At 40.6% G+C, this 18,629-nt stretch overlaps 1 protein-coding gene across 1 annotated transcript in view; it reads right to left on the reverse strand.

The window, feature by feature from the left end:
• Positions 1 to 18,629, reverse strand: part of mettl16 (methyltransferase 16, N6-methyladenosine) — a 127,880-nt gene that overhangs the window by 35,239 nt on the left and 74,012 nt on the right. Inside the window, exons 5-7 of the mRNA XM_072243182.1 lie at positions 18,101 to 18,216; positions 13,840 to 13,982; positions 30 to 99 (exon numbers count right to left, since the gene is read on the reverse strand). Coding sequence (XP_072099283.1) covers positions 30 to 99; positions 13,840 to 13,982; positions 18,101 to 18,216 — 329 coding nt within the window. The remainder of the gene's footprint in view (positions 1 to 29; positions 100 to 13,839; positions 13,983 to 18,100; positions 18,217 to 18,629) is intronic.

Genomic DNA, 18,629 nt, shown 5'->3' on the forward strand with positions numbered 1-18,629 from the left:
ATTTTCTCCCGTTCTCATTCAACTCTTACCCCTTGTTGTCGAAGTTCCTCTTTCAACGGAACCAAACTGCATTTTTTTCCCAACATACAGCTGTACCACCTGGAAAAAGAAAAAAATAATCAAGTTGGCAATGCTATCTAACATATTCAAACTACTTCAATGACTCAGATTTTAAGCGGATTTAAACAGTATTTAAAGCAAAATAATAACTTATTTATAGAGGACTTTTCATACAAATGACGTAGTTCAAAGTGCAAGCATGAAAATAAAAGACAAAAAGATGTTCATTAAAAGCAAGGTTAAATAAATAGGTTTTGAGCTGACGTTTAAGTGTCAACTGAGTCTCCATCCTTTATAGTTTTAGGTATTGAGTTCCACAGTTTAGAAGGCTAGGTCAAAAATGCTGATCTGCCAATTATCTTTTCAGGGAGATTGTTTAAATTTAAGAGCCGGGTGGAAGCAGACTGGAGAATTTGAGCAGTATTATAAAATGAAAGTGATTCTGTCATGTACTCTGGTCCCAGACTATTGACAGCTTTAAAAACAAGTCAGAGAACTTTAAAAACGCAAACACGAGGAAATCTGCAGATGCTGGAAATTCAAGCACATCTATAAGAAGAGGCACAGTTGACGATTCAGGCCGAGACCCTTCGTCAGGACTAACTGCATCACTGGAAGAGGCTTCGCAGTAGTGAATTTAAAAACGCAAACACGAGGAATCTGCAGATGCTGGAAATTCAAGCAGCAGCTATTGGAAGAGGTACAGTCAACATTTCCGGCCGAGACCCTTTGTCAGGACTAACTGCATCATTGGAAGAGACTTCGCATTAGTGAATTTAAAAACACAAAGACGAGGAAATCTGCATCCCCTTCTCGCAATTCCTTTGTTTCCGCCGCATCTGCTCTCAGGATGAGGCTTTTCACTCCAGGACGAAGGAGATGTCTTCTTTCTTTAAAGAAAGGTGCTTCCCTTCCTCCATCATCAACTCTGCTCTCAGACGCATCTCTCCCATTTCACACACATCTGCTCTCACCTCATCCTCCCGCCACCGCAATAGGAGTAGGGTTCCCCTTGTCCTCACCTACCACTCCACCAGCCTCCGGGTCCAATGTATAATTCTCCGTAACTTCCGCCACCTCCAACGGGATCCCACCACTAAGCACATCTTTCCCTCTCCCTCCTTTCTGCATTCCACAGGGATCGCTCCCTACGCGACTCCCTTGTCCATTCATCCCCCCCATCTCTTCTCACCAATCTCCCTCCCAGCACTTATCCTTGTAAGCGGAACAAGTGCTACACATGCCCTTACGCTTCCTCCCTTGCCACCATTCAGGGCCCCAAACAGTCCTTCCAGGTGAGGCGACACTTCACCTGTGAGTCGGCTAGGGTGATATACTGCGTCTGATGCTCCCGGTGCGGTCTTCTATATATTGGCGAGACCCGACGCAGGCTGGGAGACTGTTTCGCTGAACACCTACACTCTGTCCGCCAGAGGAAGCAGGATCTCCCAGTGGCCACACATTTTAATTCCAAATCCTATTCTCATTCTGATATGTCTATCCACGGCCTCCCCTACTGTCAAGATGAAGCCACACTCAGGTTGGAGGAACAACACCTTATATTCCATCTGGGTAGCCTCCAACTTGGTGGCATGAACATTGACTTCTCTAACTTCCGTTAATGCCCCCCTCCCCTTCTTACCCCATCCCTTATTTATTATTTTTTCCCTTTTTTTCCCTCTCTCTTTTTTCTCCTCATCTCTCTCACTATAACTCCTTGCCTGCTGTCCATCTTCCTCTGGGTTCCCCTCCCCCTTTCTTTCTCCCTAGGCCTCCCGTCCCATGATCCTCTCCTTTCTCCAGCCTTGTATCCCTTTTGCCAATCACCTGTCCAGCTCTTAGCTCCATCCTTGCCCCTCCTGTCTAATCCTATCATTTCAGATCTCCCCCTCCCCCTCTCAAATCTCTTACTAGCTCCTCTTTCAGTTAGTCCTGACGAAGGGTCTCGGCCCGAAACTTCGACTGTACCTCTTCCAATAGATGCTGCCTGGTCTGCTGCGTTCACCAGCATTTTGGGTGTGTTGTCAGAGAACTTTAAAATCAGTTCTAAAAGATATAGGAAGCCAATGGTCCCTCATTCTGGGTTGAGCAGCCACACTCTCAATGAGGAAAAATATACATGCCAATTATTATTTGACAATTTCCTACAGTCCTACGTACTGGATATACCCGAGTTTCAATAAGGACAAAAGAAATGATTATGGGTTTCAGGAAGGCACAGGTCGAGCATTCTTCATTGCACATCAATGGCTCTGGCGTGGAGATTAAAGAGCATAAAGTTCCTTGTTGTGCCCATAACGGATGGTCGAACCAAGACCTACACCTCCATCTTAGTCAAGAAAGCACAGCAGGAGCCTGAGGTGTACTAGGCTCCCCACACCTGTTCTAACAACTTTCTACAAGAGCACCATTGGGGGTGTCCTGTCTGATTGCATCAGTGTGTGGTACAAAAGCTGCAGGTATCAGACTGTAAAACCCCACAGAGAGCAGCAAAAGCTGCTGAGAGAATTACTGGGGTCTCCCTCTCCCCTATTTGTAAACTTACTGGGAGCATTGCAAATGGAGAGCTAGAAACATTATTGAGAATCCCTACCACTCATTTCACAATCTCTTTGACCCATTACCATCAGAAGGGAGGTACAGAAGCATCAGGACTAGAACTGCCAGACTGGGTAACAGCTTCATCACTCAGGCTGTGAGACTAATGAATACCCTGCCACCACCGAGATCTCATCACCAGGACAGCGACCTGTTTACTATACTGTTTATCTGTGCTGTGCACTACATACATTTTGAATTATATTTTATTAACTTATTTATGGTAATATTTTATTTTATTTGCTGTTTATGATATATGTTCTGTGGGTGCACCGTGATCCGGAGGAATGTTGTTTCATTTGATTGTATACATGTACAGTCAGATGACAATAAACTTGAACTTGAAATATATACATCACATGAAAAGGTTGGTTATCAGACACTTCGCTAATCAACACTACAGACAAATTGGCCAGACTGACCAGGAGTTTAGTACAAGGGACAAGCCAATGGTGGCAAATGAGAACCTGAACCAAAATGATAACACGGATGGGATTCCCAAGGCTGGCATGCTGAAGGGAGCCCCTGGGTTGGCATGATGATGTACGCAGGGAGCACTGGGCCAGTGTGGTGACAAAGTCAAAGTAAATTAATTATCAAAATATGCATATGTCATCATATACTACCTTGAGATTCATTTTCTTGCAGGCATTTACAGGAAATAAAGAATTACAATAGAATATATGAAAAACTATAAATACACAAAGACAATCAATGTGCAAAAGAAGACAAATTATGCAAATAAGAAATAATACTGAGATCATGAGTTGTAGAGTCCTTGAAAGTGAGTCTGTAGGTTGTGGAATGAGTTCAGAATTAAGGTGAGTAAAGTTATCCATGCCGGTTCAGGAACTTGATGGCTGGAAGGTAATAACTATTCCTGAACCTGGTGGTGTGGAACTTAAGGCTCCTGTTCTCCTTCCTGATGGCAGCAGTGAGCAGACAGCACGACCTAAATAGTGGGGGGTCCTTAATTATGGATGCTGCCCTCATGTGGCTTAGTTCCTTATAAATGTTCTCAGTGGTGGGAAGGGCTTTGCCTGTGATGGAGGGTCTGTATCACCACTTACTGTAGACTTTTCCATTCCTGGCATTAGTGTTTCATACCAGCCTGTGATGTAACCAGTCAGGATACTCTCCACTGTGAATCTATAGAAGTTTGTCAAAGTTTCAGATGGCATGCTGAATCTATGTGAACTTCTAAGAAGCAGAGGTGCTGTTGTGCTTTCCTCGTGATAGCACTTGCGTGCTGGTCTCACAACAGAACCTCCCAATATGATAACACCTAGGAATTTTAAGTTACTGACCCTCTCACCCTCTGATTCCCCAGTGAGGACTGGCTCATGGACCTCCAGCTTCTTCCTCCTGTCATCGATAATCAGATTTTTGGTTGTGTGCCAGCACTTAGCCAGATTTTCAATCTCCCTACTATATGCTGATTTGGCCACTAACTAAAATATGGCATTGGAGCTGTGAAGGGTCCAGGGAACTGCTAAGCCAACATTACAACATTGCTGAGAGTAACTCTGGGCTGACACAGTAACAATGCCACGAGAGCTAATGACTAGAACCAAAGTAGTTCCGATATTTTTGAAAGTAGGTTCAACAATAATTTGCAAACACGAGGAAATCTGCAGATGCTGGAATATCAAGCAACACACATCAAAGATGCTGGTGAACACAGCAGGCCAGGCAGCATTTCTAGGAAGCGGTACAGTCGACGTTTTGGGCGGAGACTCTTCATCAGGACTAACTGAAAGAAGAGCTAGTAAGAGATTTGAAAGTGGGAGGGGGAGAGGGAGATCCAAAATGATAGGAGAAGACAGGAGGGGGAGGGATGGAGCCAAGAGCTGGACAGTTGATTGGCAAAAGGGATATGAGAGGATCATGGGACAGGAGGCCTAGGGAGAAAGAAAAGCGGGGGGGGGGGGAAACAGAGGATGGGCAAGGGGTATAGTGAGAGGGACAGAGGGAGAAAAAGGAGAGAAAGAGAAAAAGAATGTGTGTATATAAATAAATAACAGATGAGGTACGAGGGGGAGGTGGGGTATTAGCGGAAGTTAGAGAAGTCAATGTTCATGCCATCAGGTTGGAGGCTACCCAGACAGAATATAAGGTGTTGTTCCTCCAACCTGAGTGTGGCTTCATCTTTACAATAATTTGCTTTGCTTCAATGTCTCTAGCAAGAAAGCCCAAGATCCAACCTGGAAATGAATCATTTTCTCCCCTAGCCCTTTGTATGCTATACCATAAAAGCATCTATGACACTTCACATGCTCTTAATCTTTTCAATGATTTCAAGTTCACTGGCCCCGATTGTCTCATTTTCACTATGGGTGTCCAATCCCTATACACCTCCATCCCTCATCAGGAAGGCCACAAAGCTCTCAGTTTCTTTCTAGACACCACACCCAATGGTGATCTCCTCTATCACCACTCTCCTCTGTCTGGTGGAACTGGTCTTCACTCTCAATAATTTCTCCTTCGGCTACTCCCACTTCCTTCAAACAAAAAGGTGTAGACATGGCACTCATATGAGCCCCAGCTATGCCTGCCTTTTTGTTGGCTATGTGGAACAATTCTTTGTTCCAAGCCTACACTGGTATCACTCTCCAACATTTTCCCATGCTACATTGATGACTGCATTGGTGCAGCTTCCTGCACCCATGCAGAGCTCGTTGACTTCACCAACTTTGCCTCCAAATTCCATCCTGCCCTAAAAGTTACCTGGTCTATTTCCGTCATCTCCCTCCCCTTTCTCTATCTCTCTGCCTCTAGCTCTGGAGACAGCTTATCTACTGATATCTTTCATAAACCCACTGATTCTCACAGCTACCTGCACTATACCTCTTCCCACCTTATTACTTGTAGAAATGCCATCCCCTTCTCTCAATTCCTCTGCTCTCAGGATGAGGCTTTTTATTCCAGAACTAAGGAGATGTCCTCCTCCTTCAAGGAAGGGGGTTTTCCTTCCTCCACCATTAATGTTGCCATCACCCCATCCACCCACCACCCCACCAGGGTTAGGGTACCTCTCATCCTCACCTACCACCCCACCAGCCTCCATCCAGCACGTAATTCTCCGTAACTTCTGCCATCTCCAACGTGATCTCCCTCCTGGAACTTATTCTACCACATCTGCCCCTACACCGCCTCCCTCACTACCATTCAGGGCACTAAACATTCCTTCCAGATGAGGGGAAAGTTCACATATGAGTCTGCTGGGGGTCAATTACTGCAGGGGTCCCCAACCTTTTTTGCATTGCGGATCGGTTTAATATTGTCAATATTCTTGCGGACCAGCCGACCTGGGGGGCGGGGCGGGTGGTGGTGGTGGGATGTTAATCACGACCGGAATATAGGTGAAACTATAAGTGGCTAATAAAAGGGTTTATCTAACGAATTTAATATTAAACACAGTGCATATTTTCCTCCCATGAATATAGTGATAAGTCAATTATAAGTCACTTATAACTCAATAGCATCATAACATTTTAAGTAACGTTTGGATATTAAACACACAGCGCATATTTTCCTCGTATGAACATATAAAATCATTGCAACACACCAATATTGGTGAATCAGTGGGAGTCCTGGGCTTGTTTCCCTGCAACAAGATGGTCCCATCGAGGGGTGATGGGAGACAGTGATACTCGAAGGGGGTTCCTTATGTCCAGTCTATTCCGCAATTTAGTTTTCATTGCATTCATTGCAGAAAATCCTGCCTCACAGAGATATGATGCTGGAAATGGAAGTAACGTTTTCAGTGCTTTTGTGGCTATCTCAGGATATTCAGCCTTGACTTTGATCCAGAATGCCGGCAGAGATGTTATGTCAAACATACTTTTCAACCCACTGTCATTTGCAGGCTCAAGTAGTTGATCTCTTTCCCGCGCTGACATGGATGATTCACCGGGGACATTCACAAATGGGTCATGGACCCATTCCTTTGCACGTCTTGGGTCACTTGCGGTTGGGAAGTAACACTCGAACTCTGTCGATAGTGAAGACAGGTGATCGCGCACCAGCTATGAGAAAGACGGTGCAGCCTCAGTCTCTCCCAAATTCCCAGCTAATGTTGGGAACATGTCAAATATGCCCCTGTCCACTCGCTGTCCCCACAGTTCCAGTTTGGCTTTGAAAGCAGACACTTTATCTGCCAACTTGAAGACAGTTGTCATTCTCCCCTGAAGTGACAAATTGAGTTCATTGAGCAAGTTGAAGATGTCACACAGATAAGCAAATTTTGCTATCCACTCCTTGTCACTGAAGTGGGCTGCCAGTGGTGACTTTTTTCCTGAAAGAAATCTCTGTAGCGATTAGACAGCTTGTCTCCACATATCGCACACAGGGCGCTTGGAGCGTGCAAGTCACCGGTCGCAATAAAGCCATATTTTATGTATGACTCATCATATTTTCTGTTGAAGGAAGTTTTCTTTTTTTTTTTTGCAGTCTCTGCCTCAGCTGCCTCTGCGTTATCATCATTGTTAGGTTGTTTATGTCCTCTTCCACCTCTTCCAAAGAAACTCTCAAGCAATGTTTGTTTTTTACTCATACCGACTGATGACCTCACATGCGTAATGTCCTCATGTGCGCTCAAGCTCAACAGTGGGCGTGACAGGGAATGAGGAAAGGTGCAGCTGACCCATATCGCTTCATATCGCCAAATCATATCGTTTCCTCACGGCCCGGTGGTTGGGGACCACTGATCTACTGTATTCAGAGCTCCCAGTGTGGCGTTCTGTATAGTGGTGAGACCTGATGTAGATTGGGTGACCACTTTGCTGAGTACCTATGCTCCATCTGCCAGAAAAAGCAGGATCTCCCGTTGGCCACTCATTTTAATTCCACTTCCCATTCTAACATGTCAGTCCATGGCTTCCTCTACTGCTGCGATGGGGCCACACTCAGGTTGGAGGAACAACATCTTAATTTCCGCCTGGGTTGCTTCCAACCTGATGGCATGAACATCGATTCCTTGAACTTTTATTAGTTGCCTCCCCCCCACTCTTCAACAATCCCCATTCCCATTTCCCTCTCTCATCTTATTCCTCATCTGCCCATCATGTCCCTCTGATGTTCCCCTCCCTTCCCTTCTGTCCTCTTCTATCAGACTCTCCCTTCTCTAGCCTTTTATCTCTTTCACCAATCGACTTCCCAGCTCTTCACATCACCTTTCCCCATCTCCCGGTTTTACTTATCACCTATGACCTTGTACTTATTCCTTCCCTCTCCCCACCTTCTTACTCTGACTTCTCAACTTTTTCTCCAGTCCTGATGTAGGGTCTCGGTCTGAAACGTCAACTGTTAACTCTTTTCCAGAGATTCACCCTGGCCTGCTGAGTTCCTCCAGCACTTTGTGTGTTGCTTGGATTTCCAGCATCTGCAGATTTTCTCATTTATGATTTTTCTCTATACACTTTTTCAATAGAATACCATGGATTCTTAGTAATTTAGCAAAACTATCAGTAGTAATTGATTCTTCTTGGTAACGTGTGCTACTGATAATTCAAAAATGAATTAAGGACTGTAATAGGAATAGGTGGCAAGGTGGGGATATAACTCTACCAAAGGAGGTGCAAGAGGCTCCTTCCCTCCACTTGCCCACAGGTCACCATTTGGCAAGGTGCACCACTTGCTCAGCACCCCCCCCCCCCACCCTCGATCAGGGTCATGTGAAACTATAGCAGATAGTGGATGGTTGCACGAGCAGCTGGTATGTATCACGAGTCCGGGATATGCAATCACTGACACCAAGCCGACAATCTCTGAAGAGTATTGATAATGGCTGGGGTCACCTGTCTTGTAAAGACACTGCCCCCAAGAAGCCAACAGCAAACTACTTCTATAGATAAATTTGTCAAGAACAATCACGGTCATGGAAAGACCATGATCGCTCAAGTCATATGACACAGCATGTAATGAATGAATACAAGTTATATAATCATTTTAGTTAATCATAGCAAGTAACAGAGTGAACCCTCTGTTGTCTGGGATTTAAAAACTAACACACAAGAGGGAGGTGCTGGGCTAACAGAGAAATGTGCTGAGGGAGGGGAGGGGACAGAACAATCGAGCACTGCCAACTTATCCCAATTCTCCAATCACCACTTACACAAGGGCAATTTACAGCATCCAATTAAGCTACTGACAAGCATGCCTATGGCAAACGAGAGAAAACAAAGAGCACCCAGGAGAAACCAATGAAGGACCACAACATTTAAACTTAAAATTAAAACAGACAGCAGTTCTGGCTTGGATGGCATTTTTAATATCAAATGAACCCCTAAAGGACCTATTTGACTATGATTACAGCAAAACCTGCAGTGCCGTTTTTGTTAGCTTTAGCAGTTCCATTGTATATCTTAATTGTCTCTTAATGCCCATCTTCCAATAAGAGCCGTCTCCCGTAAATCAGTGCGTCATTCATGAATTTCTTTTTTCCATATGCTCATGTCTTCGGTAGAAGGAAATATTTCCTGCATCCCACTTTAGCTGTTTGGGCCCACATTATAATAAATCCTACATTAGACTAGATTTCAACAATTCTGAACTGTTTTGTGCCTTTATGAGGATAAGGAAGGTGCCATATTTAAATGTTAGTTCCTCCTTTCTAAATTCTGTTATGAGGCTGTCATACATACTTGTTTTAGGTTCTCTTTCTGGCTAAATATGCAAACTTTTTTGAATTTTGTTTAGAATAAAGTCTCTCAGACTACCCTCTTCATTTCAAGGAGTTACTCATATTCTTACCATAACTCTTCTTCAAAGGATTATCCTCTAACTCCTTAACTGGAGTGGTCTAAATAGAATAGTGATGTCTGAGCAAAATTATTACTGCAAAAGAGGTTTACTATTCTAAACCTCTTTTGAGGAACCCTAGAATCCTAGTAACACTATTTATTACTTACTGTATCCATGAGCTAGTGCTTAATCATTTATATTTCCGGACCTTGAAATCCATCAGCTAAGTAAATCTTCGTTCCATCACAGTAGTGTAGCAGTTAGTACAGTCGCTTTAAAGCACCACAATCAATTCCTGCAGCTGTCTGTGAAGAGTTTGTACATTCTTCCCATGACCATGTGGGGTTCCTCCGGGCAGTCTGGTCTGTTCCCAGATGCCAAAGAAGTACAGTTAGGGTTAGTGAGTTGTGGGCATGCTATGTTGACACCAGAAGTGTGGCAACACTTGTAGGCTGCCCAGCACAATCCTCACTGATTTAAATTAATGCAAACTAAGCATTTCACTGTACGTTTTGATGTACATATAACAAATTAAGCTAATCTTTAGATTATATTACCAACCATCATTCTTACCTACATTGAGAAAAAAGAACTAAAGGTACTAATGAAACAACCCAATGATTATACTATAGAAATAGTAACCCTCCAGGCCAATGAATGGAAGAGTAAGTGAGCGTGTTGCAATAGTGGATCCATATCTACCAGCTTCAACCAATCTTATTACAAAGTTCTACTTCTTTTAATTTTGCATGTAATTAGCATTATAACATTCACCCAAATTTTTATACATTATACAGTGAGCTACAGAAGTTCATAGCACAAATGCTGTTTTGCTAATCATATCCTGGCTGGCTCTTTGCCTGAATAATCAATAAATAATCATACAACCTTGTTCTTTTCTCATGGACCAACGCTTTTCTATGCTTCAAATATAGTTTTTCTATTTTGGTTCAATTAATTTTTCCTTAGTGTTTCTGGGTCTCAGGCTTACAATATCCACATGACTGGTACAGACCAAGTTTAGTGAGGCTTAGTTACTGTTAGAATAGAAATTGGCATACTGTCTACATTAACTATTCCTGATTTCTAACCACTTCTCACAACTGGTGGTGTATTACATGGATAGCTAATAAGCCCAAGATTGGACTTGTCTAGGTTACACCTGCATACTATCAACCCTTACATGAAAAATACTAATTGGATGATACCAGAAAGCAATCAACCAAATGTGTAGCAGTGAGTAATCAAAACTTAATAGCAGCAAGGCGAAATATTTAAGCTGACTGCAGCAAAAGATAAAATCATTCAAGAATTAACAGCTTTCAACCATGATTAACTACAATGAAAGCCACAGGAAGGCTGTCCCCAGGTAATGAACAGGTTCTATTTTCACAGGTATCAGAAGTGGATTTTATCCACAAGTCGGAAAATACACAAGAAAAAAACACTCGATATGTAACGAATGGCAATAAAAAGATAGATAAGAACAATTACAAAAATTGGACAGAGAGAGGAAATGAGTTCTACCATTTGTAGAAACCTCGTATGCATGTCAGATTTCTGTATTTAATAGTGTTATGGAAGCTCTTTCATACTGTGTGTGTCTTTAGGCCAAGGGTTTGTACCTGGGCAGCCTGCAGTGGTAGTATTGTAAGAAAAAAAACAGCAAATTACAGAACTGTGGTTCCTTATCAAAATGCAAAAGGAAAGGCACTTACTTTTCCTGATTGTTGGCTTTAAGTAAAAAGCTGAATATACAGATACGCAGCAATAAGTGAACAAACAGGAAAGAAGCTTCACAACTCATTTGTATTACTGACCTTGATTGGAGTAGGCATGAAAGGGTCCCATAGGCATGAAAGGGTCCCACAGCTGACAATTCTGCCATAGCTCATTGTGTTCTATGTATTGGTTTGTGTATTTTAACACTGCTATCATGCTCATCTCAATGCTCCAGTAAGTTACACACTTCCATTACAAAGCAAAAACAGTGCAACTTCTTACTTCCTTGAAGTTAGCTCTAAATTTTAAAAATTGTCTTCATAAACGTATTTCTTACAAAAACTTTAGAGAACACTATGAAACAGATGAAAATACTTGACTTTGATGCTTATAGTTGCTTTTTAATATATTTTACTATGTACTATATTAAATTAACTGATTAAGCAATTCACTATTAAAATGTATCATGTGCCTAATACACTCGCTTAAAAATGCAATCGCAATATGTTGCTAAAATATTTAAGAAGACAAGATAACAACTGAATGGGGGAGGGGGATGGAAAGCAAGATATATAAATGAAGGCACAGTGGGAGGGACTGCTGCTTTAAGTTTTAACTCACTGTGCATCTCATTTACATTTGAATCAAATCAAATTTGTGATTGTCATCTCGGTCTAGATTTGTTATGATGGATTGGTCAGTAGATAAATTACTCTCTAATAGATTAACATTGAGAATTTGTGAACTCTTCACATCAATTTATTGGACCTGAATTTATTAAATTTGGAATCAAATCATACAATAATCAGGAAAATTTTAAGTTTCTTGGAATTGTTGACAATTTTCTGCCACTAAGAACATGTCTAGACATAATGGGTAATAATAACTGTGGGATAAAATTGGAACATGTTTTAAATTATACCAAATTCATTAACAGATTAAAATGGAAAAGAAATTCAAACATTTCAGGTATCGGTCTCTATGAGAATTGTAGATTTTCTGCTGTCACTGTTTCATTAGGTATTCCTGCAATTTTACAGTTATTAATCTTGCACAAAGGTAAACAGTTGTGGTCTAATAAAAAAGAGCTGAGTGATATTTATATCGTGTTCTGGGCTGAAGAAGGGCCCCAAAGACAAAGAAAATTATAACCATTCTATATTAAGTTTTAATATTTAATTTTAATAATATGTATTCACACATCACAATTTCCTCATTACCCTGGATCAATATAGTAAGCAAAGGTACCAACTATTGAAGTACGGACTGGTTATTTGCTTAATAATAGGTAATGATTCATATAACTCCACAAAGTCAGATTTGCCCATAAAATGAATACAAAGACAGCTGCTAACATAAAGAACTGCAGTTAATAAATCTATAATTAAAATTATATAAGAGAATTACATGGCATTTAACTGAACCTCATATGTGGGAAATATTCAGCCTATGCTTATTCAGTTCCAGCCAAAGTGCAGACTTTAATAGCTGGCACATTGAATTACACAAGTACAAGATTACTAAACGTAGTTGAATATATTGCTGAACAGTTGATATTTGTAAATCTTTAAGGACAATGCTTTGAGAGAAATTTTTGTTTGATTTTGTTAAACTTATTTTGCTTAGGATAGATACATTACATAGTTATATAACAACGTTGGTGATCTGCAGTTTCAAAATGATCCCTTATGTGAATAGCTTGAGATGTTTTTCTTCTTAAATAGTGCTATATAACTAGAAGTCATTAATGCTTCGTTATTGATGAAAAGTCCAGGAAAGTCACCATATGGAGGTCTGAAGTCCAAGGCTGAAGTGGAGCGCCAGATTTTACAATGTAATGCTAATTTTGTTACTTGAAGGTTATTTAAATTACTTATGTTAAAAGTTACTATGAATTATTGATTTACATTGCCCTGAATGAACACTGCTTTAAAATGGGCGACACTGATTTGCAATCTCAGAGCCTTTAGGGACAGATGCAGAGCCAATACTGGGAATGTCATACAGGACATTCTGAAATATTTCTATGTAACCTTTACGGTTGCCTGTTGTTACTTCCAGTAGTTCAGCACCTCACAACATCCAATGGTTATATATTGTTTAAACCTCACAGATATTACAGAATAGGTGAGTTTGCCTGTAATATCCCACGTTGTTGTTTTCCATGGAATTACCAATGCCTCATTCAGGTCATTGAATTAATAAAACATATTAAGTGAAGCTACAAAATGAACATAGATTTTTAAAGTTTAACTTTATTTGTCCAATGCACATCGAAACATACAGTGAAATGCGTTGTTTACGTCAAATCAAAATCAGTGAAGATTGTGCTGGGCAGCCCGCAAGCTTCTGGCACCATCACAGCCTGCAAACAACTCATCAACCCTTTGGAATATGGAAGAAAACTGAAGCACTCAGAGGAAACCCACACAGTCATGGGGAAAATGTACAAACTTCTTACAAGCAGCAGTGGGAATCGAAGCCCGATCTTACAGCCAGTGCTGTAAAGTGTTGCGCTAACCGTTACAATTCTGTGCCACCCCAGATCAAAGCACAGATCCAAAGGGAACAAAGGGGTAAGTAGTGTGCAACATATTATCTTGAAAATTTTGCATTTAATCAAAAGTTTAGCAGTGTGAAACATATAATAATTACATTTCCGATATGTCACAGCAAAAGACAAAAGGAAATGAATGATTTTCCAATATTGCTTACCTCAGTCTCTTTTTCAGTTGAAGGCTATCATGGATAATCCTTTTCACAAATTCCAACTCTCCACCCTCAGCCATTATTTCAGTAATTCCACCTGTATTAACAGAACTGGGAGGTGGGCGGCTTGGATTCCTAGAATTTACACCCTGTTAATTAAAACACTTATTATAGAGGTGGTTCAGTGAACAGAGTATTTTTAAAGCTAAGGTTGATAGGTTCTTGATTAGTAATGGTGTCAGAGGTTACAGGGAGAAGGCAGGAGAACACAGTTGAAATCGATAATAAATCAACCATGATGGAATGGTGGAGCATTGACCCATTGACCATCATCTTACAGACTGTAAGCATATTAGCAAATAACTCAAGAAAAAGCAACTAAATAGCTGTATAATGACAAAAAAAGACCATAAATTCTGAAGTCTAGAACAAACAAAACAGAACACTGGGAGAAGTCAATGGTTTAAGCAGCATCTGTGGAGGCAAAAGATGATTGTTGAGGTTAGGTCAAGGCCACGCACCAGGACTGAGAGGGAAAGACTGAAAGTATATACCAGTACAAGGGTGGGATAGAACCTGACAGGTGATGTGGAACCAGATGGGGAGGGGATGATGAGCAGATGGAACTAGGCTGAGGTGGGGGGAGGTGGGAGAAGGGTCGGAAAAGGAGAAAAAAAGGGAGAAGAAAACTAGATGGGCAAGTGAATGTGTATGAAAGTGTAGGAGAGTGATATTGGAAAATTCTTTGTTCAGATCATTGAATTGTAAGCTACCCAATTAAAATATGAGAAAGTCTAACATAGTCAATTGACCATTAGTCTCCCTCCAAGCAGCAATAAATAGAAAACTAATAGAAGTATTATGAAGCTACAATAACCATTGGCTGGTTAATTTATCATCATTTTCTGCTTCATCTCAACTATAATCTGACATCATAGTCCTAATTCAAATATGAATATGAAGGATGAATTTGGTCCTTAATATTAAATATTTTCTCAAATAGTAAAGATGCCAAGGATCATGAGCAAATCTAAATCTGAAAAGAAAATGCTCTAGTTGCCAGAATCATACCCAGTACAAAACAAATGCTTATGCTGTTGGATCCAGGCAACACGATTTTTGGACATCACTGAAAAAGATCTTTAAGGAAGGAACACACATCAAAGTTGCTGGTGAACGCAGCAGGCCAGGCAGCATCTCTAGGAAGAGGTGCAGTTGACGTTTCAGGCCGAGACCCTTCGTCAGGACTAACTTCCTTCAGTTAGTCCTGACGAAGGGTCTCGGCCTGAAATGTCGACTGCACCTCTTCCTAGAGATGCTGCCTGGCCTGCTGCGTTCACCAGCAACTTTGATGTGTGTTGCTTGAATTTCCAGCATCTGCAGAATTCTTGTTGTTTGTCTTTAAGGAAGGATCTCAATTCAGCCATCTTCAGTTGGTCACTGAAGTTCTTTTCTCCATCAACAGACCATACACAGGGCTACTCACTGAGATAAACATAGTTGTCTGTTTTATTTACAGATTTTCCAATACAAATCAACTTATGCTTGCCCAAAACAGGTCTTGGACAGGATCCAGACTCAGACTGAGAAAAGAAGTAACATTTGAAACACTCAAGTGGCAACTAACAATTTCCTTGAACCAGACAAAGAAATGAACTTTCCTTTACCTTCAAACACAACAGCAGTAAATCTCTCCCAACAGCATTCTAGCAATTATTATTTAACAAAATTAGATAAGCTGTAGTAACACATGGCTAAGAATAACAGTACAAAGATGGGTGCCTTCAATGAGCTGGTCATCTACTGACCCCCCTCCTGAATCCTTTCTAAAATTAGCAAGGAGTAATTTTCCTAACCATGAACAGCTTTGGGGAAATTTACAGCCATTATGTCTGAGCTGCTGAAAATCAAAAGACTAAGCATGTTGGAAATGGGAAATCAAAACAGAAGCAACACACATAAAATGCTGGAGGAACTCAGCAGGTCAGATAGCATCTATGAAAAAGGGTAAACAGTCAATGTTTTGGGCCGAGACGTTTCTTCAGGATATCAAAACAGAAACTGCTGAAAACTCTCAGCTTTCTAAGCAGCATATCCAGAAAAGGAAACAGTTAACATTTCAGGTTGAAGACCCTTCATCTATATCTCTTCCACAGATGTTGTGTGAAATCCTGGGTATTTCCAGCATTTTATATTTTTATGTCTCATTAATCGCAATGCTCAATAACTTGGCTGTACCTGCAATTCCCTGTCACTCTGACACATCAAATACCTTTACCAGACTTCAAAATTTTCTCATGTTAATACTATGTATTTATCTTTTCTCACGAATACTTCATGAAAATGATAATTCAGTCTCTTTAGCTTTTAGAATTTTAATTTCCTTTCTCTCAACACACTCACTAAAGCAACTGTAGAAGACTTCAGTACTAACAATCTTTCTATATGTTTTTTTTCACTTTTTTAATGGGGCTCTGATATTAACATTCATTTCAATTGGAATAAGTAAATCTGCTTACTTCTTTGAATCTTTCTTCTTCATTAGAAGAAAGGTTGGGCCTGTTGCGGATAGTGTGTAGGGCTGTCAGAGGTTACAGCGGGACATCGATAAAATGCAAAACTGGGCTGAGAAGTGGCAGATGGAGTTCAACCCAGATAAGTGTGAGGTGGTTCATTTTGGTAGGTCAAATATTATGGCAGAATATAGTACTTATGGTAAGACTCTTGGCAGTGTGGAGGATCGGAGGGATCTTGGGGTCCGAGTCCATAGGACATTCAAAGCTGCTGCACAGGTTGACTGTGTGGTTTAGAAGGCATACGGTATATTGGCCTTCATCAACCATGGGATTGAGTTTAAGAGCCGAGAGGTAATGTTACAGCTATATAGGACCCTGGTCAGACCCCACTGGTAGTACTGTGTTCGGTTCTGGTCGCCTCACTATAGGAAGGATGCGGAAACTATCGAAAAGGGTGCATAGGAGATTTACAAGGATGTAGCCTGGCTTGGGGAGCATGCCTTAAGAGAATAGGTTAAGTGAACTTGGCCTTTTCTCCTTGGGGTGATGGAGGATGAGAGGTGACCTGATAGAGGTGCACAAGTTGATGAGAGGCATTGATCGTGTGGATAGTCAGAGGCTTTTTCCCCAGGAATGAAATGGCTAGCACGAGAGGGCACAGTTTTAAGGCGCTTGGAAGTAGGTACAGAGGAGATGTCAGTAGTAAGTTTTTTTTTACGCAGAGAGTGGTAAGTGCATGGAATGGGTTGCTGGCATTGGCGGTGGAGGCAGATACAATAGGGTCTTTTAAGAGATTCTTGGATAGGTACATGGAGCTTAGAAAAATAGAGGGCTAGGGTAACCCTAGGTAATTTCTAAAGTAAGTACATGTTTGCCACAGCATTGTGGGCTGAAGGGCTTGTATTCTGCTGTAGGTTTTCTATGTTTCTATGTTTTAATATTGGCCATTGCACAGGCATCAAAAAGATAGGCAGCAAGCATGTGAACTATTTCCTTGCATTTATTACTTAAAATACCAGTAAGACCTGATGAAGGGTTACTGAACTGAAACATGCTGACCGTTTCACTCTCTCTAGATGCTGCCTGACTTGCTGTGAATTTCTGGCTATCCTGCTTTTATGTAAAACAAGCATGGATTTATTTAGCTTCTGACAGTGTTTAAGATTTGTTTTGCAAGATGTCTATCATTTATTCATACTAAGTCATTAAACTTAGCTTTTCCTAATATCTTATTAACCACCTCCCATCAGTCTACTCAGCTATGTATTCAAGATATGATCAAGTGCTAAAACTAAAGAGAACATGGTCAATCTCATTTCTCTCAGCTGAATTGCGTACAATGTGATACAAAACTTATCAAGCAGGAAAAAGTAATTAAATACAAGAAGAACTTGTAGACTACTGGAAAATTATTCATTTGAGGTGTGTGAGATTAGAATATCTAAAAATGAAGAATTACCAATGCAATTGTGTGATTATTTTTTTTTAAAAAACTGCAAAAACTGGAAATGTGAAAAATACAGAAAAACTCAGCAAGTCAAGGAGTACCTGTAGAAAGAGAAAGTCACCATTTCAGATTTGCAACCTTTTGCTTTAATTGAAAAAAATTGTACATCACTTGTAAAGTCATTATTTCATACTCAGTTGTGATGGTGCTTCATCCTGCTAGCCTGAAAGCTAAAATAGAAGCAAAGCAGCAATACAGATTGGAAAAATATTTTTTGTTAAGTAAATGATTTTGGAGAATTTACCTTAGCTTCCATTTGATTTGCAAAGAATGGTGGGTTGCACATACAAAAATCGTAAACAATCTCTGATTCTTCTTTCAGTGCATCCATCAAAAGGGTCTTCTGAGGTACTTTCACCACTAAAAGGGGACAAGAAAAATTAGTTGGAATACTAATTACACTTCTGTAAAGATTCACTTAATAAACACCCTCTCCTTCTTGCTTTCTTTACAACATATTCCATTGTCAGACAAAATAAGGCTCACAAAGCAATATTAAATAGATGCTTAATTAACATATCCATAATGAAAATGCATACAGGAAATGCTTTGTCTGGCTCTTATAGTCGTTCAAATTACTCAAGTGAAATTCAATTTGAAGATGAACACAATGAAACATCACAAATGTTTATTCAGAAATTCAGCTTATAAAAATGAACTGTAAAATTTGGAGCTAATCTGCTATTATGGAGAAATTTCTTGTAATTAATTCAGATCTGATCTTAAAAATATTTCAACTTTTTTCCTGCGTTAACTCTGGCACTTATCTATAA

This window comes from Mobula birostris, chromosome 25, assembly GCF_030028105.1.
Source record: "Mobula birostris isolate sMobBir1 chromosome 25, sMobBir1.hap1, whole genome shotgun sequence".
NCBI classification, from domain to species: domain Eukaryota; kingdom Metazoa; phylum Chordata; class Chondrichthyes; order Myliobatiformes; family Myliobatidae; genus Mobula; species Mobula birostris.